Below are 25,542 nucleotides of genomic sequence, written 5' to 3'. Positions count from 1 at the left end.
AGTAGGGGGCCAGAGACAAATTAATGGTGATATATTTCATATGCTTTCATGACCACTAAGACACCTCCATCTCTAACACCCTCTATGTTGGATGGCCAATCGGGGCTTAGGTTACATACACTGACCCAATACCCACTTGGGTTGCTTTACTTTTCCTTTTTAATGTCTATTTATTTGGTTTCCATCGTCTTTTTGACCGTTTTATAAGAATTGCAAAGATAATTTAAAAAAAAACACACACACACACACACACACACACACACACACACCATAGGTTAATAAAAGTTTCAGAAGATTGGTTTGACAGAAGACTATCCAAAATCAAGATCTTTCTACTCGGTACTTTCATAGATGTAAGCTGCCATCTTTAGCTTCTGATGGCAGCTAACAAAGTGATAGTTCCGGACTGTGGGAATAGGCCTTTGTGTCCAATTCGTTTACCCAGTCCATAGGGGTGCGAAACCTGCTTGAAGCAGGTTAAATGCAGGTCCGGAGGAGGTCATTTGTACCCATCAATAAATTCTGAACAAGCTCAGAACCATATTGAATTGATATTGAATTGATGCAATCAACACAGGCTCTTAAAGCAGGGGTCTCAAACTGGAGGCCCTCCAGCTGTTGAGAAACTACAAGTCCCATGAGGCATTGCAAGACTGACAATTACAAGCATGACTCCCACAGGCAGAGGCATGATATTTCCCAACAGCTGGAGGGCCGCCAGTTTGAGACCCCTGCTCTAAAGCATACTGAACTTTATAAATGTGTTCTTACTAAACCGATAAAGCAATGCGGTCATTAGATGTGCTATATGTTAAACAAATGGTCTTTTTTTTTAATCAATGATATAAATGAGAAGCATGCATTGATAAAAAAAATAAATAGTGGTTCTTGAGCTTTAATGTATAACAAGCACACATGTATTCTCATCTCAAAGGAATAGCAGCAGTGATAAAACTTTTGTAATATTTCAAACAGCAGCAAGGCTTTTCCTGTCATCCATCCAAATGGAGATCTATGGATTTTTCTCCAGTCTAAGGTTCCAGCTTCCCCTTATTCTTCCCTGGATAATGTATCCAGAACACCTGAGATTTTTCAGAAATATAAAGCACTTTTATACAAGCACTTCCATATGAAAGCGGAAACAAATCTAAGACCGCACGGTCATATTTCATACAGCAGGCTACATGCAGTTTAAAGTGAACCTGTGCTTGCCCTTGCAGATCATTGCAATAGATTCACTGCCAACTCTTGTGCAGCTTAAAGTGTTACTAAACCCAGTAATATGAAAATAGTTTATCTGCCCACCCACAGTTCCAACAGCTTATAAATAATCTTTTTACATTAAAATATTGCCACTATATACCTTTTTGGATGATCTGTATACCACGATTACATGATAAACTGCACAGTTTCTCCAGTGCTGAGAGTACAGGAAGGAGGAGATTTTCACTGCCTGTATACACGCCCACGTGTGATGTCAATATCATGTGACCTGGCTAGCTCTGAACAACAAGAAACTGTTCTCTCCAGCATGAGACACACAACTGAGCATGCTAGCATGTGAGCATTTTAATAGAATTTTCTTATTCACATTTGATATTGATATATGGAATTGATATATGAATTTATCCATCATAAGGACTTTTTTGCACATTAATTGTTTATAGCTTTTAATGTTATTTATTTATGCACTGCACTTTGTTTATTAGCGCAATTATTTTTTTGTATACACTCTTTTCCTTGATTATGTCACTGGGATTAATTGCTGCTGTTATATAGTTAAATATTTCTACACTTTGGAACAACTGAGCATGTGCAGGTTGGCTACTCTGCCTGTGTTAGCTGGCCTTTCCCAGATAGACCGTGCAAGAGAGAGAGGATCTATGCATACAGGATAAAACAGCCTTTTTACACAATGCAGATGATTAACCCCTTAATTTCCACAGTGAGTATAACCAAGCATGCTATGCTGCATATACAGACTGATTTACTGTTGAGGGTTTAGTAACACTTTAATCCTACTCTTTTCTCTCTTATCACTCCATTCGCACTCTTGGGAACAAAGAAGCCATAGTAATATACAGGAGGGATAAAGACTCTCTCACCCAGCCCACACATAAAAGTGCTTTTCCTAACAAATGGTAACTCAGGCACCCAGAACTGTATTGTGCACGAATCGCATGCCTCCCTTCACCAAACTGTGTTGGGCCACCTGGAGTGAAGAGAAATATACAACACAGTGGCAGGGGAACAAAAGAATGGGGACAATACATAAGGGGGTATGGGCAATAAGGCTTCATTTACATGGGTGTACCTATCCATAAACCTATGCAAAGAGCCGCCTTCCTCCACATGGGATCCTCCACTGTGATTGCCTCACAGAAGAAGTCCCATTGGACGAAATGTATGTCAGGCTAGGCACGGAGCAGCGGTGACGTCCGAACACTTGTGGAGGGTGCTGGCCAAATGAATGTTTCCATTTTGAGCCTAATTTTATTGTTTTTATTATGCTGAATGTGTGACCGGACTCCGGAGTTTCCTTAACTAAGGATAGCTGTGGAATATACACCTGTGGAATCCAATTAAGCAGGCTGGGTAGTGGATGCGGTTGAGCCCACAGTGAGGGGTGAAAGCTCACTAATGCGTAGATAGACCCCGGAGGGTCTAAAAATGTCTATCCTGTGTGGAGCACTGGGTGTTTTCAACCAATTGAACATTGGAGCAGCACACATTTTGAGTTCACTTTATGGATGTGGAATTGGGACATTTGGACTATTATTAATATTTTTTTTCCCATTTCTCATCTTTATTGCATTATCTTAGACTTTTTTTGCACTTTGATCATTAAGGTCATCAGAGTTGCAGGGCGGTAGCGACTGCATTGGCTGGAAGCTAGCTGTTTATTAACATTAAATTACTTTCTCACCCTTATAAGACTATTTTTTTTAGCTTCATTGGAGGTTTCCTTGAAATAGCCATAGGTCATATTCAAACTGTATAAACAGTCTAGTCTTGAATGAAGTTAGTCATAAATTGTTTAAAACAGATCTCATAAATAGAGAAAACACCACCACCTTACCTTCTGGCTCATCTTCTCGCTCCATTGCTTCCTGCTGGTTATGCTGACCAGCTCCTAGTATCAGCTGTGGTGCTTCATTACTATGATGATTTTTAGAGTTGTGACAATTAACCAATTCATTAAATGGGGCGTCTTGAGTCTCGGAGTCTTTGTCTGCGGTCACAAGGGAATGATTTTCCCTCTTCCCATTATGGAAAGAAGATACAGGTGTGCTTTCTAAGCTATCCAATGAAGAGTTTCCGTTTAAATAGTCTGTGGCAAGAGGCTGGTTCTTGGCAGTAACAGTTTTACCTTCCAGTGCCGTTTTGCTATTGACCAAGATGGATTCATTGGAGCTTTCTTCCTCTGTAGACTCCAAACTGCTGCCTTTACCAAGTATCCCGTTCTGGTGCTCCACGTCTCCATCTGTCACATCACAAGAGGATTCATCATTTGTCACAGAGTGGTCTCCCGTCTCTTCTCCGTTTTCCTCCAGGCAATCGCCATTTTCTAATGGGTCATCATTTTCCTCATCATCTTGGAACTTAGAATCTTCATCTTTCTTTAAATAATAGTTGGGTTTCTTCTTCTTAATTATCCCACGGCCCCACTGCGAACGACGGCGTTGCTTCCGGCGAACTGGGACTGTTAAAAGAAAAGAGAAGTGTACAAAACATAAATCATAGTGAAAAACTTTTTTTGAAGGGTTTCTGTATTCAATAAAAAAAAAGCTGAAACATCCAAAACATGATGATTTTTCCCTCCTTGCCTGTATTACACAGATAAGTCACTAACGAGATAAATTGACAAGCTATGTTAACCTGTTCAACATATAGCCTAGTACACATGGCTCGAATGTTGGGCGGCATTGGCCAGTTCAATAGAAACCAGCCGACATTGGAGTGTTCTTGCGGGGAGACAAAAGAACAGCAGGGGAGATCGCTGCACTAACATCAGATTGTTAGTACAATGGCTCCGATTGTCAGTCTTTTTTCATTCAGCCTGCTGGGTTGATCGAAAAAAAAATTGTAGTTTGTACTAGACTTAAAATGTTTCTACACCCAGGACCCTGCATTCGGTATATCTGGTCTCCCACAGTGCATGGAATGCATTTTTTTTAATAGTAAATATAAACTGCCAAATAGCTTTTCTACTCAGCAGTATACAGAAGTCTTGTGACTTCTATTAGTGTCTGGTTAAAGCTTGTAGGAGTTATTTTCATACTGAACTGGCTGTCCTATCAGGATGCAGGATCGCGGACACTTAGTCTGGACAGTGCTGATTGGCCCTGTGCTGATCACATGCACTCTCCCAAGGAAAATAAAAAAAAAAAACAACTCTGTAGCAATACACATCAAATTGAGCATGTGCGGGCTGACTCCATATACCCCATCTAATCCAGACCTGTTTTAGAGTCAGAGGAAGATGAGGATCTGAGCATACAGGATCAAACAGCCATTTTACACAATGCGGCGGATTAACCCCTTAGGTTCCACAGTGAGTATAACGAGCATGCTTTACTGCATATACAAAATGATTTTACTGTTGTGGGTTTAGTAACACTTTAAGTTTGCTTCCTAAGGCCAAGCCACTTAAAAAGAATCTATAATGTTTTGGTTCCCCTTTGGTTTTTTATACATTTACAGAAACTGTTAGCTTACACTCTGCTTCTCTAGCTGAAAGATAAAACAAAGCCATACAGATACAGGATTTGTATTTGTCTATGTCTATCCAACCCACCCTGAATTTACAAAACAGCAAGTGACCTGACTTTTCTGTGCTGCAGTTAAGAAATACAGCTAGAGGGACATCCTAAGTTACTTCCCTGCCATTTACACTCCTCACTTTATCTCCCTGTGCTTTGTCCCTTCTTTATCACCGTCTTACTTGCCTTCCCTTTATCCCTTCTTTCTTACTTTCATACTTCCCCTTCCCTTTAACCCCTTCTAACCCACTGTTACTTTCGTCATCTATTCCTTTTTCCCCTCCTCTTTATTCACACCTTACCCCACTTATCCTGCCTTTGCTCTACCATATCCACCAACTCTATGGTTTACACATATCACCTTACCCCAAAATAGTTGTAAAAGTCAAAACAGGCTGAAGTAGTTACCATGCCACAGACATATTGTGATATTTGGCCATAATTATAACAATTCTGCCGTATACTGTACGGGACTGTCCTGAGTATGGACCTGCATGTTTTTGTATATAAGAATTGCAATGGTCATAAAAACTTGTCATTGCTTTGACCTGTTTGCCCACACAGAAACTTGGCCACACTGTCTAAGCGAGGACTCTCACTTGTAAAGACTACTAATCAGGAGAGGCGTGATGTCTCCAAAATAGGGTAAACCCGGGGGGGGACACCCTTGCACAGGTTTACACCATTTCCCACAAAATCCTTAAAGAATTCCAGGTCTGGATATTTTCACATGGTTACATTGGTCCAGCTTGGCCCAATTAAACAATGCGCATACCACACCTGTGGGATCCCTCTAGAACAGTGGTTCTCAACCTGGGGGTCGAATGAGGATTTGCCATGGGTCACCGAATCCTGAGCTGTTCCTGAAGCCCAAACCGCTCTCCCAGCTTTTACGCAGCCGCACAGCAGGGCTGTCCCTGGAGCCTGTGGCTGCCCAGCTGGGCTGTTCCTGGAGCCCGCGGCCACCCACTCAGCCTCTTCGCAGCCACCCATTCAGTTCATGGCATGGCTGGGGGCAGAGACTGGAGGTCAGCTGACTGGTGAGGAATGTGAAGTGGGAGGGGCTGGAGGAGACCCTATCTCCTGATTTTGGCATAGGTGTCACTGCTGCGAGACACAACAAAGTCAGAGACACAGTGAGTAACACTACCTGTGATTATAGTTGCCACCAAAAGTCCCCACTACAGGTCTCAGATCAGCAGATGACCTTGATCAAGAGCACCTAAGTTGGCTGATCAGAACTCCCCCCAGCACTGCCACGGATGCCACACCCCCACCAGCACTGCAACTCATCCCACCCCCCACCAAGAAGAAAGAAAGAAAATAAAAATAGAGAGTACGTGGAAGGGAGAGGAAAAGAGGGGGGGGGGGGGGGCACACAAAGAAAAAGGGAGAGAAAGAATAAGAGAAGGAACAAGAAAGATGGCAAGAGAGAGGGATGGGGGAAAAAAAACAAGAAATTAGGACAGAGATAAAAGGGAAAGAAAGGAGAACAAAGAGAAAGCGTGGTACATCCTAAAATGTATCATAAGGGGTTTTATTACTGTACGAGTGGAAGGGACTCAGGGAGCGCTAAATGTCCGCGTGTTAGGGGTGCAGGTTACTTGCCTTGCCTTGGGTGCTGACAACCCCCACTACGAAAATAATTTCACTGTTAGGGGTCCCCACAACTTGGGAAATTTTATCAAGGGGTCACGGCACTAGTAAGGTTGAGAAACACTGCTCTAGAAGCTGGAAATTACTGCGGTAGACACCACTACACCAGTCAACTTCACTAGCTTCTGGGTCAGGGAGAATCATTTATGACAGAAGAGAGATACAGAGTCCCTTCTGTCATGAACTGGAGTTTAGATCCACTTTCATGTATTTTAGGCCCCGTTCAAACCGGTGCGACTTGTCATGTGATTTGGAACTGTCGCACCCCATTGCTGGCAATGAAACAGTTCATATAGCTGCGACTCATGTCACAGCGATTAGGAAAGGTTCCTGCACTACTTTTTTTACCAATTTCATTGCGACTTGCATAGACTTCTGTTAAATGAAGTCACAGGCTGAAATGAATATTGCAGTGCAAATCACACTGATGTGCGGCTTTGAAATGGTGCTGAAGTAGTGCAATTTCAAAGCTGCACCAGTGTGAACCAGGGCTGAAGGTTTTAAACCTGCCCACTTTTCTTCAAGACTGTACATATTAAAGTATAACTCAAAGGCAAAACTTTTTTTTCCAGTTTTTGACAAAGTGGAGATGGATCAGAACACCCTATTTGTCCTGTTTACCATTATCAAAAGTGAAAGGAAAAATCAATAAATTTTGGATTGTCCCCAGAATCGTAAGAGTGGAAATATTCCAATGGAAACCTGGAAGATTTCCTCTCACTTCCTGTTTGGGCTATGGTATAGGAAGCAAAAGGACACAGATGGCCAAAAAAAAAAAAAAACAGGTTGTAACCCTCCCAGAGGTTATCTATCCAAAATGGAAAAAAAGTTTTGCATACATATAGTTCTACTTTTAGCTCTTGCATTTTCTCCTGTTTTCTCCCTGAAACGTTTTACTGTTTTTGTATCCCATTTCTAAATTTGTTCTGTCATATCTTCCTGTGAGGTCTCTAAAACTGGACAGTGTTCTAAATGAGATCTAACTAAAATGCAGGGGAATCTGGAGCTCCTTAATCCTACTGGAGATTATTCTAGTGATGTACCCCAGAATTCTATTCACTTTCCCCACTGCCTGGCTACACTGTTTTGTGTATTTTGCAGTTATCTGCAGTAAGTACCCCAAAATCTTTTTCTGGTGTAGTTCTGCCACTGTACCTTCAATATTGTACGCCATCGGGTGATTTTTTTTTTTTACCCAAGTATTATTTTGTGTTTAGACACGTCGACCTTTGACCAATCGTCCAGCAATGCCAAATTATGTTTTTATGCTACAAACACCTTCAGGAATACCAACCCTACTGCACACCTTTGTGTCACCATGCCAAACCTTCAGTTATGTTTCTAGTTTATTCCAGGATGATAGACTTTAATTGCGCTCTATGATTACTAACTTGTCATTTTATCCCAAGCTTTAAATTTCTTTTTTAAATTAGCTATTTGGAAATGAAAAATAAGATTTTTATAACAGCTTACCTATAAAATCCTTTTCTTGGAGTACATCATGGGACACAGAGCCTTAATTACTTACTTAATGGGTTATAGGCCACCTTCAGGTGATGGACACAGGTATACCCAATACAGGAAGTTCACTCCCCCATATAACCCCTCCTCCTTCCAGGAGTACCTCAGTTTTTGTAGAAAAGCAATATATCCAAACCCCAAAAAGAGGGGCGGGACCTCTGTGTCCCATGATGTACTCCAAGAAAAGGATTTTACAGGTAAGCTGTTATAAAAATCCTATTTGTAGTCAGAGTCTTCGAGTGAGAAAGTGATACTCCTAAGCACCAAGGCCTGAGGTGTGCCTTGGCCTGACTGGTCAGTATGCCTGAAAAGAGGGCATACCCTGAATGTAAGAAAAAGTATTATGAGTAAGTATGAATATTGGGGGAAACGGGTGGGTGGGAACCCAGAGATGCCGATGAGCCCTGGCCTGACAGAGGAGGCGGCTTAAATATCCCTCTCAGACTCCTCCCACAAATACAGTCTAGCCTCTGGCTAGCCTTTACACTTGTAGTCAGAGTCTTCGAGTGAGAAAGTGATACTACTAAGCACCAAGGCCTGAGGTTTGCCTTGGCCTGACTGGTCAGTATGCCTGAAAAGAGGGCAAAAAGACACAAATTTAGGTGAAGACGGGAAGGTAACAATCCATCAAGTGGAGTAGCACGCGCCCGGATGGCAACAGTATATATCCGATAAGTGTCCGCTATGACAGGAGAAACCCCCCCGACTCGGTGATGAGACAGAACCCCCTATAGAACCTGCAAAGCTACTTAGAACCCAACTAAACGTCCCGTGAACGATTGGACAGAGCCTGAAGCCCGAGACGACCCAGACATGGGAATGAACTGCTTGTGAATGAGAGGATGCGTGGGGGAAAGGGAGTCATGGCTGTCCCGAGGAGCCCCTGCAAAATGATAGCCGAGAAGATCGAAACTTCAACCGGACACCAGTGAAGTGCTCAGTGAAACCCCTCCCAAGCCCTGGCCTACTCATACTGGTATGGGGAAGTGCGAGGGTGAGTGCCAAAGGACAACTGGCAGGAGTTCAAAATGCTAAATACCCGAAGGATGTGATGGAGTAGGTGGATGAGGCCCATGCACTATGGCAATAAGCATTGACAACATGGAGAAACCATGCCAGACACAGAATACTGGTCCCACCTGATTCGATCGGGTCGTGCTTCAGCCTGTGACCTGGCAACCGAGTCTGAATCCTGAACCGAGGAAGGAGGGCCAGACTCCACCTCGGGGAAATAAGTCCCATGGCATGAAACAGTCATACCTAAAGTGACTGAAACCCCCCTACCTGGAACTGCCTGGGGAACGGAAAAGATGACTGGACTGACGTTCCTGAGCAGTCTTCCAGGCCAAATCCTAGACAAGAGATCAGGGCCGAGAATGGAATCCAGAATCACGACGACGTTTGCCCAAACCTACCACTTAAGGACCAACAAGGGGATGATGAATGCCAATACAGCCCAACCTGAGAACATGAACAAGAGAAATGACAGACAACAAGACATGAGAACAACGCCCCTCTGTGCCTACCTAAGTATGAGAACATGAGCAGGAATGTCAAGACCACTGCGCGTGAATGAACCTGACGACGGACCCCCCCACCCCCCCCCCCCCCCGTGTAAGTAGTGAGTGAGCCCGAGTAACCTGCTGCACAGAGAAAGGTAATTAACTGATAACTCAGGGCTGGTGGTGTACCCACAGACCGTGGTGGGTAATCGTACAGGTGTGGTGAATGAACGTGCATCGTATGACATATGTTAAATGGGCGAGAAGATTGTGGTCAACAATCATTAAATGAAACCTCAGCCCGTATGGATCTGTAGATGTGACAGATCCTGACATGTGAGCCTTAGCTAACTGACCCAGGTACAAACATGAACAAAAAACGATGAGACATGACAAACAACGAAGATGAACACAGCTACTGGAGTATATGCCGTGACTGAACAACAATGGCCTTCTGAGAAATGCTGAGGCTGAAATGCTATGGCAGAAATGCTGAGGCTGAAATGCTATGGCAGAAATGCTGAGACTGAACACTGAGGCAGAAACGTTATTACAGAAATCTTGGGGCAGAAACACATGGACAGCAACGCTATGACAGAAATGCTGAAACTAAATGCTGAGACAGAAAAGTAAATGACAGAAAAACCTGGGGCAGAAATGAAATGACAAAAACCCTGAGGCAGAAATGCCATGACAGAAACCCTGAGGCAGAAATGCCATGACAGAAACCCTGAGGCAGAAATGCCATGACAGAAACCCTGAGGCAGAAATGCCATGACAGAAACCCTGAGGCAGAAATGCCATGACAGAAACCCTGAGGCAGAAATGCCATGACAGAAACCCTGAGGCATAATTGCCATAACAGAAACCCCGAGAATGAATTGCCATGACAGAAACCCCGAGGATGAATTGCCATGACAGAAACCCCGAGGATGAATTGCCATGACAGAAACCCCGAGGATGAATTGCCATGACAGAAACCCTGAGGCAGAAATGCCATGACAGAAACCCTGGGGCAGAAATGCCATGACAGAAAATCCTGGGGCAGAAACGCTGAGGCAGAAATGCCATGACAGAAACGCAATGACAAACGCTGAGACTGAAATTTTGATGGCAGAAATGCAAAGACAGAATCCTGGGGCAGAAACGCTATGACAGAAATACAGAGACAGGAAAAGTTGAGACTGAACGCTGAGCCAGAAATGCTGGGGCAGAACACTATGACAGAAAATGCCATGACAGAAATCCTGGGGCAGAGACACTATGACAGAAATGCCGAGACAGAAATGCCGGGGCAGAAGGCTATGACAGAAATGCCGGGGCAGAAGGCTATGACAGAAATGCCGGGGCAGAAGGCTATGACAGAAATGCCGGGGCAGAAGGCTATGACAGAAATGCCGGGGCAGAAGGCTATGACAGAAATGCCGGGGCAGAAGGCTATGACAGAAATGCCGGGGCAGAAGGCTATGACAGAAATGCCGGGGCAGAAGGCTATGACAGAAATGCCGGGGCAGAAGGCTATGACAGAAATGCCGGGGCAGAAGGCTATGACAGAAATGCCGGGGCAGAAGGCTATGACAGAAATGCCGGCGCAGAAGGCTATGACAGAAATGCCGGGGCAGAAGGCTATGACAGAAATGCCGGGGCAGAAGGCTATGACAGAAATGCCGGGGCAGAAGGCTATGACAGAAATGCCGGGGCAGAAGGCCATGACAGAAATGCCGGGGCAGAAGGCCATGACAGAAATGCAGAGACTGTACGCCGAGACAGAAATGCCGGGGCAGAAGGCTATGACAGAAATGCCGGGGCAGAAGGCTATGACAGAAATGCCGGGGCAGAAGGCTATGACAGAAATGCCGGGGCAAAAGGCTATGACAGAAATGCCGGGGCAAAAGGCTATGACAGAAATTCCGGGGCAGAAGGCTATGACAGAAATGCCGGGGCAGAAGGCTATGACAGAAATGCCGGGGCAGAAGGCTATGACAGAAATGCCGGGGCAAAAGGCTATGACAGAAATGCCGGGGCAAAAGGCTATGACAGAAATGCCGGGGCAAAAGGCTATGACAGAAATGCCGGGGCAAAAGGCTATGACAGAAATGCCGGGGCAGAAGGCTATGACAGAAATGCCGGGGCAGAAGGCTATGACAGAAATGCCGGGGCAGAAGGCTATGACAGAAATGCCGGGGCAGAAGGCTATGACAGAAATGCCGGGGCAGAAGGCTATGACAGAAATGCCGGGGCAGAAGGCTATGACAGAAATGCCGGGGCAGAAGGCTATGACAGAAATGCCGGGGCAGAAGGCTATGACAGAAATGCCGGGGCAGAAGGCTATGACAGAAATGCCGGGGCAGAAGGCTATGACAGAAATGCCGGGGCAGAAGGCCATGACAGAAATGCCGGGGCAGAAGGCCATGACAGAAATGCCGGGGCAGAAGGCTATGACAGAAATGCCGGGGCAGAAAGCTATGACAGAAATGCCGGGGCAGAAGGCTATGACAGAAATGCCGGGGCAGAAGGCTACGACAGAAATGCTAAACGCTACGACAGAAATGCTAAACGCTACGACAGAAATGCTAAACGCTACGACAGAAATGCTAAACGCTACGACAGAAATGCTAAACGCTACGACAGAAATGCTAAACGCTACGACAGAAATGCTAAACGCTACGACAGAAATGCTAAACGCTACGACAGAAATGCTAAACGCTACGACAGAAATGCTAAACGCTACGACAGAACTGCTGGGGCAGAAACACCATGACAGAAATAATGGGGCTGAACGCCATGACAGAAATGCTGGGGCAGAACGCTACAAGAGAAATGCTGAGGCAGAAACGCTATGACAGAAAAACAAGCACTGAGACTAAACACCTAAACAGAAATGCTATAACAGAAATCCTGGGGCCGAAATGCCACGATATGAACACTTGTTACTGAAGCGGTGGATGCCCGGGAGGGCGTGCAGAGTTCCCCCCCCACATGATGCCCCACGTGAGTACCGGGAGGTGAGCAGACGGGTGAGTGCCCCCCCCATGAGAACTGGGAGGCATGCGGGCGTCCCCTCCATGATGCACGGCGTGATATCAGGGAGGTGAACTGGCGGGCGAGCGGCAAAAGGGTGAGTGGAGGATGGATGTATGGACGGACGCCCCCCCCTCCCCCCCGGCATGAGAGCCGGGAGAAGTGGGCGGGCAGCACTCTGGACAGATGGAGCTGTGGGGAAAGTGGGTGGTTGGAGGATGGATGAACGGACACACAGCCCCCCTCTCCCCCCCCAGCGTGAGCGCCGGGAGAAGCGGGCGGGCGGCCCCTACGGTGCTGTCAGGAACAGGATGAAAGGGAGAAGCGGGCGGCGCCACCCCAACTATGCGGGATTGCGCCCAGCTACGGTGATGGATGGATAGACGCCCCCCCGGCATAGGAGCCGGGAGAAGCGGGCGGGCAGGCAGCTGGAGGCAGATGGAGCCATGGGGAAAGAGGGTGGGTGGATGATGGACAGACGCCCCCCCCGCTCCCCCCGGCATGAGCGCCGGGAGAAGCGGGTGGCCCCCACAGCTCTGGCCGGCACATTAAGATGAAAGGGAAAAGCGGGCGGCAGCTAAGGTAATGGACGGACGCCCCCCCTCCTCCCCGGCATGAGCGCCGGGAGAAGCAGGCGGGGAGCACCCTGACCAGATGAAGCCGAGTGGAATGAGGGTGGGGAGTGTCGGGAGAAGCGGGCGGGCGGCCCCCTCGTGGAGCCGTATGAGGAGAGCAGGCGGCTGGCTGAACATCCCCCCCTGAACACCCGGAGAAGCGGGCAGGCGGCTCCCACATGGAGCAATCTGGTAAGGGGAGAGAGGAGCTGGCTGACGAGCGGCTCCCTCGTGGAGCTGGATTTACATGGGGAGAGGAGTTGGCGGTGGGCGGCCGATCAACCCCCCCCCCACTTGAACACTGGGAGAAGCGGGGACCCGTGAATGTGGGTGGCGAGGGGAGACCAGGAGGGTGGAGCACCGAGAGAGGCACCGCCACCATGTTGCAGCCGACCGCGGCTTAGCAAAGACCCGGCAGTGACGAGTAAGCCCCACCCCCTTCTGAACCCAGAAACGCCGATGAGCCCTGGCCTGACAGAGGAGGCGGCTTAAATAGCCATCTCGGACTCCTCCCACAAACACAGGCTAGCCTTTACACTTACTTTATCGTACATCATGGGACACAGAGCCTTAAGTAATTGTTTAATGAGACATCCCATAGCAACGCTATTTGAGGGCAGGGAGAGACAACCCACAGGGTACCCCCCAGACTTGAGGATCTATACTGCTGCCTGCAGCACACTGCACCCGAAGGCGATATCCTCATACCTCCTTACATCCACCTGATAAAATTTTGTAAATGTATGTATTGAAGACAAAGTTGCGGCCTTACAGATCTGAGCCATGGAGGCCTGGTGACGCACTGCCCAAGAAGCACTAACCGACCTGGTAGAGTGCGCCTTGACTTGAAAAGGGGGAATCTTATTCCTTAAATCATAAGTTTGAATTATAACTTGCCGAATCCACTTAGCGACAGTGGATTTCGACGCTGCCTGTCCTTTCTTAGGACCCTCTGGCAGAATAAATAAGACATCAGTCTTTAGAATCTGGGCATTTGTCTTTAAATAGACTTTCACTGCTCTCACATCAAGACAATGTAGTGACTTTTCTTCCCTGGAACTTGGTTTTGGAAACAACGATGGCAGGACAATATCTTGGTTCAGGTGAAAACCTGAAACCACTTTTGGTAAAAAAAATCTGGACAAGGGCGTAACACCACTCTTTCCTCGTGAATAATTAAGTATGGCTCTTTACAAGAAAGAGCAGCCAATTCCAAAACCCTCCTTGCTGAGGATATAGCAACCAAGAACACCAGCTTCCTTGTCAGAAGGACTAAGGGAATATGCTGCCTCGGTTCAAATGGCTTTTGTAACACTGACAAAACTAAGTTCAAATCCCATGGGTTCAAAGGTGATCTAAGTGGCGGATAAATTCGCATCACCCCTTGCATAAAACCCCGGACTAAAGAATGTGCAGCAAGTGGTCTTTGAAATAAGACCGATAAGGCTGAGACTTGGCCCTTAAAAGTACTCAAGGCCAACTTTATCTCTACCCCTAATTGTAGAAAGGCAAGAATTCTACCTATGATATATCTGAGGGTGCCAACCCTTGGATTCACAGCAGGAAACATAAGCCCTCCAGACTCTATAATATATGGTTCAGGAAGCTGGCTTCCTTGCATTAATCAAAGTAGAGATAACCAACCCGGAAAGCCCACGTTTCTTCAGCATGTGGATTTCAATAGCCAAGCCGTTAAATTTAGCGTTCGTAAAGGTAGGATGGAATATCGGCCCCTGTGAAAGCAGGTCTGGCCGAAGTGGAAGGGACCACGATCTTCCACTGCCATCTTTATGATTTCTGCATACCATGACCTTCTGCGCCATGCTGGTGCTGCCAGAATTACTGGCTTTCTTTCCAGCAAAGTCGAGGCAGCAACTGAATAGGGGGGAAAAGCATAGATCGGTGAGAACTGATCCCATGGGGTCACTAACGCATCTGTTCCGCATGCGAATGGATCCCTTGTCCTGGACACAATGCTGACTAACTTCATGTTGAATCTTGATGCTAGAAGATCTATGTCCAGAGTCCCCCATCTTTGACAAACAGCCCGAAATATGTCAGGGTGAAGAGACCATTCCCCTGGGAATAACTGCTGATGACTTAAGTAGTCCGCCTGCCAATTCTCTATTTCCGGGAATGAAGACTGCCGATAGGCACGGAATATTCCTTTTTGCCCAAGTTAGAATATGGTTCACCTCTGTGCTGCAAGACTCTTGGTGCCCCTTTGGTGTTTGATATAAGCCACCGCTGTGGCGTTGTCAGATTGGATCCTGACAGGATAATCCCGTAACCTGGAAGTCCAGGCCTTCAGGGCCAGACGCACTGCCCGAATCTCTAGGATATTGATGGGCAAGGCTCTTTCGGCTCTTGACCACTGTCCCTGGACAGTTGTGTTTTCTAGTACTGCACCCCAGCCTGAAAGGCTGGCATCTGTCGCTACCATATTCCAGATGGTCTGAAGGATATTCCTTTCAGCAGATTCTGGGTTAGTAACCACCAATTGAGGCTTTGGGACAGCCTTGTGGACAGCCGCATTGGTAAGTCTAAAGCTTGGATCATTTTATTCCAAGCCGATAGAATACTGTTTTGTAACAGCCTCGAATGGAACTGGGCATAGGGAACTGCTTCAAATGAATCCACCATCTTTCCTAACAACCTCATTGAAAGACGAATGGAGGGATCTCCTTTCGACCTGACCATCCACACCAACGCTCTTATGGAGTTGAATTTTGCCTGAGGCAAGAACACCTTTTTCTGGGTTGTATCTATGATCAGACCCAAATACTCTAGCTTTTTTAGCGGTTTTAAGGAAGACTTCTCTAGGTTGAAAATCCAACCCAGATTTTTCAGGTAATCGATTGTAATGTGTACACTTTGCTCCAAACGAGCCACCGATTGGTCTATTAGCAATAGATCATCTAGATATGCCAAAACAGTTATGCCCTGTGCCCTTAACCTGGCTAGTGGTGGGGCCAGTACTTTTGTGAATACCCGGGGTGCTGTGGTTAGTCCCAAGGGCAAGGCTACAAACTGAAAGTGCTCCTGTTCTACTTCGAAACGCAGAAAGGTTTGGTGAGCGGGAAATATAGGGACATGCAGATATGCATCCCTGTTGTCGATAGACACCAGAATATCTTCTCCTTGTAGGATAGAAACTACTGACGTGATCGACTCCAAGTGAAAGGAGCGGATCTTCGGGAATTGATTTAGATTTTTTAGATCTAGAATGGGTCTGACATCTCCATTTGGTTTTGGTACCGTAAAGAGGTTTGAATAAAACCCCAAACCTTGCTCTTCTGTGGGGATCTGTATGATCACCCCTTGAGCTAGTAATCGGTCTAATGCCTGAAACAGATGTTTTTTTCCATGGATCTTTGGGAATGTTTGATCTCAGAAAACGAGACGGTGGAAACTCCCGAAGTTCTAGTTTGTATCCTAGAGATACCGTGGAGATGACCCATCTGTCCTGAATTTCCATTTGCCAGACTTCTGAGTATTGCAGAAGTCTACCCCCAACTCTGGCAAGGGGGGGCGCCTCTTCATGATGAGGCTTTAGTATTCTGCTTTGCAGATTTCCAGCCCCAGGTCTTCTTCTGTGCCTGGGCCTGACCCTGAGGCTTTCCACTGGAGTCTGATGGTGGAGGCCGTTACCACTGCCTAGAGGCAGATGCCCTTGGTGCAGGGGAAAGAATCTGTTTAAGTGAGGGACATTTGTACTTTCTTTTGACTAGCAAAAGAGTACTCTTCCCACTAGAAATCGTTTGGATGTATTTGTCCAAATCCTCCCCAAATAATCGATCCCCATGAAAAGGGAAACTAGTCAGAAGCCTTTTGCAAGGTGCTTCGGCTGACCAATTTTTTAACCACAGGGTCCTACGCATGTGCATTAGCACAAGCGCAAGGCGGGACGCCTAGTGAATAGAATCTTTCATGGCGTCTATGGCAAAACATAGCGCCTTTGGTAGTTCGCCAAATTGCGGGCCTGCTGTGCAGGGACCTCTTTAAGGGCCTGTCTAAACTGGTCCCTTAGGGACTGACAGATGCCTATTGCAGCGACTGCAGGCCGAGTAACCGCACCTGCCAAAGAAAAAGGATTTTAAAAGAATCCTTTTTTTATCAGTTGGATCTTTAAGCATTTGTGCATTGTCTACTGGACAAGTTAGACTATTATTCACACTGGAAATTGTAGCGTTAACTGCTGGTACTTTTCATCTTTTGGAGAATTTCTCCTCCATGGGACAGAGTGCTGTGAAACTCTTTGGAGGAAAAAAATGCTTATCTGGGCAATCCCATTCAGTATAAATAAGCTTTTCTAATAATGCATGTACAGGAAACGCATGAAAAGGCTGTGAAGGTTTTAAGGAACCTAAAGAAGAAATAGAACTATCAGCTGACTCTGCTAGAGGTAGCTTGAAAGAGGCACGATCCATCTCTGTAAGAGATTGTACCAGCAATTTCTCAGACTGCAAGGCTGAAAAAGGTTCATCTACCGTTGTTTCCTCCGCAGAGGAGTAATCAGTTTGTCTTTCTTCCTGATCCCCTGAGGGTAAGACCTCATCCTGTACCCACTGTTCCCTTGTTAAGGGGTCTGAGGTGGGAGAGGGGGATTTAACACGCTTCCTACCCTTTTGGATAGTGGATGCGATTAAAGTGGCTAATCTTCCTTCTAAGCCCTGCAGGGCGGAAGAAAACGCATTTTCAGTCACGTATACAGGGGCTGAAATGTGAGAAGCAGTTGCACCACCAATTGGTCCCAATGACTCACCCTGGCTTGCCATATCTGGTAACTCTGGCGAGGATGACAGCGTGGACACACGACTGGAACTCCCAGCGCTTGGGGGTGGATTTTTTGGTACATTTGGGGTGTCTTTTTGGGAGCCATGGTGCGGAGGACAAAAAACAGAGGCACTTTTTAAATGCACAACTTGTGGAGCAAAATAGTTTTAGCAAAACACAATGATAATAAAGTTCAGCTTTTTAGTTGTCATGTTATTTCCTGTCCTGGAAATGCCTGCATCCCTTACGTGCCCCCAGCCTTTGTGTCCTGTGTGTTCACTGCAGCTGTTCAGAGTGAGCGTCTGTCTGTCCCCAGCGCCTGCGCCGTGTACTTACGTCCTGTACACAGTGCCATGCTCGTAAGCCACGCCCTCCCTGTCTTTTAAGATTAGCCCTTAGAGTCCGTGCACGCGCGGACGGCTGACATGCTCTGTGAGCGAGATGAGAGGCAAGGGATGGCTGGGCGGCGGGAAGTTCAAAAGAACTTCTGTGGGGGAATAGGAAAAAATATTTCTAAATAAAAAGCCGATGCCACCGCACCCCCTAATGGGGGGGAGGGGGGGTACAAGTTTTAGTTTCAACTGCCTCCCCCAGGGGGGAAATGTTCAGAATAAGGATCCCCCTTGGCTTTTTGAGACACACCCGTGCTGTTTGGCTGGACTTCTGAGCTATTGAGAAGCAACATACTAAAGTATGCATTTACTCCCTCTAGTGGAGATCTTAGGCATGACAACATTATTACTTTATGTAATGTACGAAAACAGCATAGGTGGACTTTTTACAGTTCCTAGGCTTCTTCCCTTACCTTTTCCTTGTTGCAGGATACTGCTGTTTTAACAGACAGATCCAAACTTCACCCATCAAGGCGGGCTACGTTAGCAAACCTTCAAGGACTGGGTCCCTATTATAGGGGGTCCACAGCCTTGGACCTGTATAGCACCCCTCAGGTAAACTTTAGGTAATGTAGCATGACCAAAAAGTCCTGGGGTCCAGCCCTCAAGGAGAGGCATTACAGGCAAAACCTCGTTCTTCTTAAGCGAGGCCCAGGTACTATCCAGCTTGGCCTTAAGGGCACTTTGGATGGATCCGGTCTATGGAGGCTGTTTAAATCCAGTATGGGATCCCTCCAGCTTGGAGCTCTTTCAGAGCACATCTTCACTCGTGTCCAACATCTTAGACATTGGCGAAAAAACTGCAGTACTCGTGGAAGGAGGAGGGGTTATATAGGGGAGTGAACTTCCTGTATCGGGTATACCAGTGTCAATCACCTGAAGGTGGCCTATAACCCATTAATTATTTAAGGCTCTGTGTCCCATGATGTACAATAAAGAAATATGAAATTTTGTTTTCTCTGTCCAGCATGTTAAAGGCATTGATAATTAAAGTGATTGAAAAGATAATTTGTTTTAAAAAAACATGCTATAAGTATCTGCTCTGTGCAATAGAATTGCACAAAGCAACCCTGATCTCTTCTTGAGTCCCTGGCCGGCGCTCCTGGCTCTCTTCTTGGTGTGCCACTATAGGGTGGCAACTTCGAAAGACGCACACCTGCAGACACAATCTCGAGGAATCATGTCTTGGCCCCGCCCCGTCACAGCATTTAACCAACAGCATCAGCAGCCAATGGCTTCTGTTGCCTCAGTAAAGCCTGTGAGACCGGGTAGAGCCCCTATAGACAGGCACAGGACTGGATCAAGTGAGGGCTCAGGTAAGTATAAAGCCTGGTACACACAATGAGAATATCAAAATGAATGATCAACTTTATTTTGCATGCTAGTCTCATATCGAAAATGAATAGGTTACTAGAGTTATGAAAATTCTTGTAAGACAACGCAACTTCCCGCGATGATGTATTGTATTCTTCCATTTCCGAGCATGCACGGTCTTGGTCACTCAATTTTTTATGGACGAATACTTTACTGATTAATGCTCATATACGCCAGCACACCACAGATCTTCAAATATAGCCTAAATCTTTGATTGCAGAGAGATTGCATCACAAAACAAGTGCAATGTTTCAGAGCTGTGCAGGATCCCTTTGTCAGGAATGTGATGATCAGTTAGTGGGGCCAAGTGGCTGCCCTGCTGTATTCTGGAGGTCAGACACTCGACACAAGCACCATTCAGAATGAATGCAAAGCGTTCTCTGGATGAGGTGGAGGCGGGATGGAAGCAGTATCAGAGTGTGGGAGAGTATAGCAGCTAGAGCTGCTTCTTTATTTTTAACACGCTGCACTGCTGATTTTATTAATTTAAACACTTGAAATTTTGCTTTAGGATTCCTATGATGTCTAAAATAAATTAAAAAATAAATAACAAAATACCATCTAAAAGAGCTAGCCAGTAAACGGCATTGCCAATTCCAAGCAATTTTTTTTTTTTTTTAAACAAAAGCTGCCTTTTCAGCTTTACATACATGTGCTCCTTTTGCCAGATATGAATATGCGAACACAACAAAGCTTGCACCGAGTTAGCAGGAGACAAAAACAGATGAGGGCACCAACATTTCAATTTGCTGCAGCTGAGGAGAGCTTGCACTGCCCACCTCAAATTCTGACAGGGAGACAGAGCTGGAGGCAGATAGGCTTGCTTAATAAATCCCAAGGAAAAAAGCAAATGTCGGGTAATAGCTGCGGGTTTTTCTTTAAGCTCAACATACGTTTCACCAAAACTTTTGTTCTCTGGTTTTAGCATTATGTAAAGCTGGACTAGTTTCATGAATCATATGGTTTAAAGTGGTTCTAAAGCCTAAACATTTTTCACCTTAATACAGTCCCTGCATTAAGGTGAAAAATGTTTAGGTAGCAGTATTGCCCCCCTCAACCTCCTCTGTGCTCACTCGAATTAGCACTGTGCACATCTGTAGTGGCTCTGTATTCTCTCCCTGCTCTGAAGAGGCTTTACGGAGGCAGCGGAGGGTAGGGACGAGCTGTGCTATCTGGGTCTAAGGACACGAGGGATCAAGCCCACATGTGTGCCCCTATAGCAAGCGGCGTACTATGAAGGCACTCAGAAGGGAGGAGGAGTCAGAAGCGTTGGTGGGGGACCTGAGAGGAGGAGGAGGTTTGGCGCTGCTCTGTGCAATTCCATCGCACAGAAAAGGCAAGTATAACCGGTTTAAAATTTAAAAAATAAAGACTTTGCAATCACTTTCATTTGTGTTAAAACTTTGAAGGACACTTCAATTCTTCCCCCATCTAATCCAACTCAAATCTTTCCTTACCCTCCATCCCTGCCAAAACACAGTCCTGCTCTTGTTCTGCTTTATTGGTTATGACAATATGTGACCACAGGAACTGTTAATGGAACAAAATATGGTATGAAAACTGGGATCTCAAGTGATTCTTTAGACATCAGTTTTGAAAACTACCTGTGTCCTTGTTGCAATGAACCCTTGGATGTAAAAATCTTAAGGAAAACAAAACTAAGAATTAAACTGAATTGACCACCTTAGAAATTTGTAACATTTAATTTGATCTTTTTTTACAGGTTGCTATTGCATGTATGGATTATATTTTAAATTATGAGTTGCAAATGCTCCCTCTAGTGGTCATCTTTATATCAGAAAAACTAAGGAAAGGTTTAGTATTTATACCAAAGTTTATGCTCTGTAAAACGTATGGAACTGGTGTGCAATGTTTAGGGGTTGTGTGATGTTTTTATAACACTGCATTTTCTTTACTGTATTGAAGTATCACAAAGTGACCCTTCATTTAATTCTTTAATTGTTATTACTTGTACATTAAAATTAGAATACGGTTAGAACAGTATTCATACTAGTCAGTTTTTAATCTTTAAAAAAATGTACCTGATCTCGGAAGCAGGCAGGTGGCCATCTATGATGTGGGCATCTGTGTCTTTTTCCGGGATTCAGTGCAGCTGGCTACCCAGCATGCACCTCCCAATCTCAGACACCTATAGATGTAATCGCCTAGGTGGCGGGGACAGGAAGTGCTGCCCGAATATATATGAATATATATATATATATATATATATATATATATATATATATATATATATATATATATATATATATAAAAAGATAATTAGAAACAAAAACAAAAAAAAAAAAAAAGAAAAAGAAAAGAAGTTCCATTGTAAAGTTACAGAATACAGGAACTCCACTTTAATTGAAAGAAAAAAAAAACTGCAGAAAAAAATGACTAACATGTTAAAGCTTACTTGAGACTTTGGCCATTGGTTTACATATACTTTAAAGAGTACAGGAACTTCTAAAAAAATAAAAGCAGGCTCCTATGGGTGCATCTTGCAGTCCTCATAAAAATGGCATAAGGTAACAATAACACTCACACACGTGAAGGAGTGATCCGCACACATGTTGCACCAACCTGTCAGGGAGAAGCAGTCCCACTGCTATTCTCTAAAAAAAAAAAAAAAGCCTCAGCTGGCAAGTCCTGCAGGTATCCACAGACCGCTATCTAGCTATGGGCGCCTTTATAATCATTCAATAATGACTGCATTATATCAGTCTTTAAAGCGAACCATAAAAACGTATCTCAGGGAACACAGAAGGTAAACAAATCAGGAGACATTTTCTCTGGTAAATATAAGATACAGGTTCTAATTCACAGATGTTTCTATGATTAAAGCTAAAGGCACAATAGCGAAGCAAGGAAAATAGACAAGAGTATACTCTGCGGACACACAATATAATAAAGCAAGATCGCCATCTGTTGGTAAAACTGAGAAAAGTGTGACGTGAACTAGAAAATTAGATTGGAAGTCTGTTATATGGAACAACGACTGGTCTTTAAAGCTTTAGTGGACTAAACTTCTGAAGTACATGCATACATTGTCATTCTCGGGGGAAAAAAAACAAACAAAAACAAGTTTTTCCTGGTGAAAAAAACTTTAAAAGGAGGCCTAAAAAAAACATCAAACATTCGCCATTTTGTCAAGCACTAGCACATAACGCACAATGCTAGAAAATGAATGGCACCAAAACATATGCATAGTGCAGTGCAGAAAATGTGCGAGTGGTCCTACTAGTTTAAAAAAAAAAAAAAATCTACCATTCATGAAGTGGAGACGGCTTACCTGCATCTATTGCCCCCTTAGGTCCAAATGCCAGGCACTTCTGAACAGGCAAATCTGACAATTCCAGGTAGTGTTGTAGCTTACCTGTCACCCCCAGACACACGCTTTCCTACTGATGCGCTATGAAGCCTCACTGGCCAATAGGAATATGCAGGAGGTGGAAGTCCAGCTACATTGCTTTCAGAAGGGCCAGGAACTTGTCCAATCAGAACAGCCAGGCACCCAGGTGTAGAGGAAGCAGTAAAAGCTGCTGCAGGTATGTGCAGGTACCGCTAGACATCTGCACTTTACACCAGCTAGTAGCTACCTCCCTCCCAACATTCCCATCTGATCGTTACATAAGACAAAAAAGTGTATAGGAATCACAGTTCATAAATGTGAGTTTGTTTTAGAATAGATGAGTAATTGAAACCATAAAGCACAAAAACAATTACCACTTGTACCTACTACCTTGTAATAATAGCATCTTATTTGCATCACCCATCTTCACTACATCCTACTCATAACTTAATACAAACCTGCCACCGGGTATCCAGTTCTAGTTAACATTGCATGATGATGTGGAGAAGACCTTGGGAAGAAATAAATAAAGGCCCAAAACACACACACAAGATCTGGAATGGAAGCTTGCCCTTAAGCCTGGTTTCACACATGTGCGGTGAGAATTAAAGCTCAGGTTTCACTGGGGAGATAAAAATCTCCTGTTCAAAGGAATCACTGCGTTTTAGCTCAGGATCAGTGAGCAGGGAGAGGGGAAGGTGTATTGAGGAGAAGGAGAAAATCCATGTTCAGAACGCAATTCATCTGCGAAGCAGATGCGTTCCCATAGAAGATAAGGGGCTCGTAATTCGCACCGCAATGCTCAGAAAACGCACACGTTTTTTGTGCAATGCGCAGTGCGAATGCAACGCACATATGTGAACCAGATGCATTCATATGAATGTATTTTAAAATGTCCTGCGAATTAGATGCGGTGTAAGCCGCATCTAATTCGCATAGGTGTGAACCCGGGCTAAAGGATCACTAAAGATATATATTTTTTTTTAATAACAAACATGTTATACTTACCTCCACTGTGCAGCTTGTTTTGCACACAGTGGCCCCGAATTTGGTCTTCTGGGGTCCCTCGGCGGCTGTCTCAGCTCTCCCCCGCAAGGACTCAATATCTTCATGCGAGCTCCCTTGCATGGTGTTGAGTGCTTGCGGGCACGCTCCCGTGATACAGCCATAGCCGCTCACTGTATTACTCGCCCCTCGGCGCGCTGCGTCATTGGATGTGATTGACAGCAGTGCGAGCCAATGGCTGCGCTGCTTTCAATCCATCCACTGTAACAACTGTACAACTGTATCAACTGCCAGGCTGAGTGGCGAAGAGGATGTCGGAGGCGAGCGCAGGACTTTTGAGGGGTCAGGTAAGTAAAACGGGGGGGCTGCATTAAGGTGAAAAAACTTTCACCTTTACAACCCCTTTAAATAAATGGCTCCTCTCAATAGGGCCATGAGATCTCGCATTGCACCGTGGGATATGCTGCAGATATGCCCCAGCGGCAATGCTGCACTGCCAAATATAGTTATGCTTTTCAAGCTGTAGGCTAAACGATGCACACTTAAACTTTCATGAACATGAAAATATATTTAAACCGTTTTTAAAACATTACATACTGGCTTTAATAGCTGGGCCACTCCAAGCTGTATTTGCTCTTCGCTCCCAACTGTCCTCTTTACCCTTTTTCTTTACTGACAGCACTGTAGCCGGAGTGGTACATAAGTATTTTCCCCCTAATTAACCTTACAGTATGCAAATAAAAAAATCAAATTGTTGTCAATTGCAGATGGAATTTGAACAAACTTGAAAGAAGCCAGCAAAGATGAGAAAAAAAAGAAACCTATTACAAAAGTTAAAGGGTATTTAAATCCAAAATCTATTTTTCAGTATGTATGTCATTATGGCTCATTGAATAGAGTTTTGTTAAAGAGAAATTGCAGTTCATCTTTGCCATTCTGAAGCTTCCCTCCAACCACTTTGCATATTTTATATATACTGTGATTCTGTACTTGCCAAATTTGCTGTAGAAATCTCCCTCCACTGAGTCTGGCTGCATCCATTTTAACTGTGTGCAGCTGAAGTTGCTGCCTATTCACTTCCTGGATTTACACAGAGGCACACCCCCAGCTCTGCAGCTCTCATTGGCCCTCTTGTGACTCACACCCCCCCCCCTTCCTGGCAAACTCTCACAGGAGAAAGAGAGCTGTGCACGATGTCATAAGCCTAGGCTTTTTATCAAGAAACAGGAAGTGGGCTGTATTTACTGGCAGAAAAAAAATATATTGCTATCCAAAGTGAAAGAATAAGTTCACCTTTTTGGGCAGAATCTCACTTTTCATAATAATAGAGGCGTCTTCCAATGCCATTCCTGGCCCAGCCCTCCCAGTGTACTTTTCTTTCACTTGCCTAATTATCATGATATTTAGAATCTGGTCAGTCTTGTTGTATCTTTGAATGGATTTTCAGATTACATCACAGGGCCTGCCTGATTTTGCTACAAATTGAATGGATTGTTCAGGTGTGTCATCTGTTCTATAGTTCTAGTAAATCTAAAGGAAATTGTAGAGATTGTACAATCAGATTGC

The 25,542-nt window shown here is 45.1% G+C and overlaps 1 protein-coding gene across 5 annotated transcripts in view; it reads right to left on the bottom strand.

Moving 5' to 3' along the window:
• ATAD2B (ATPase family AAA domain containing 2B) overlaps positions 1-25,542 on the bottom strand; it is a 247,273-nt gene that overhangs the window by 27,099 nt on the left and 194,632 nt on the right. For all 5 annotated transcript variants that reach the window (XM_073625324.1, XM_073625326.1, XM_073625327.1 and 2 more), the window contains exon 25: positions 3,080-3,703. In XM_073625324.1, the coding sequence (XP_073481425.1) occupies positions 3,080-3,703 (624 nt within the window). The remainder of the gene's footprint in view (positions 1-3,079; positions 3,704-25,542) is intronic.

Source organism: Aquarana catesbeiana, linkage group LG04 (assembly GCF_042186555.1).
Source record: "Aquarana catesbeiana isolate 2022-GZ linkage group LG04, ASM4218655v1, whole genome shotgun sequence".
Taxonomy (NCBI): domain Eukaryota; kingdom Metazoa; phylum Chordata; class Amphibia; order Anura; family Ranidae; genus Aquarana; species Aquarana catesbeiana.
Note: the sequence above shows the minus strand (reverse complement) of the source record. Positions and strands in the feature narration are given on the sequence as shown.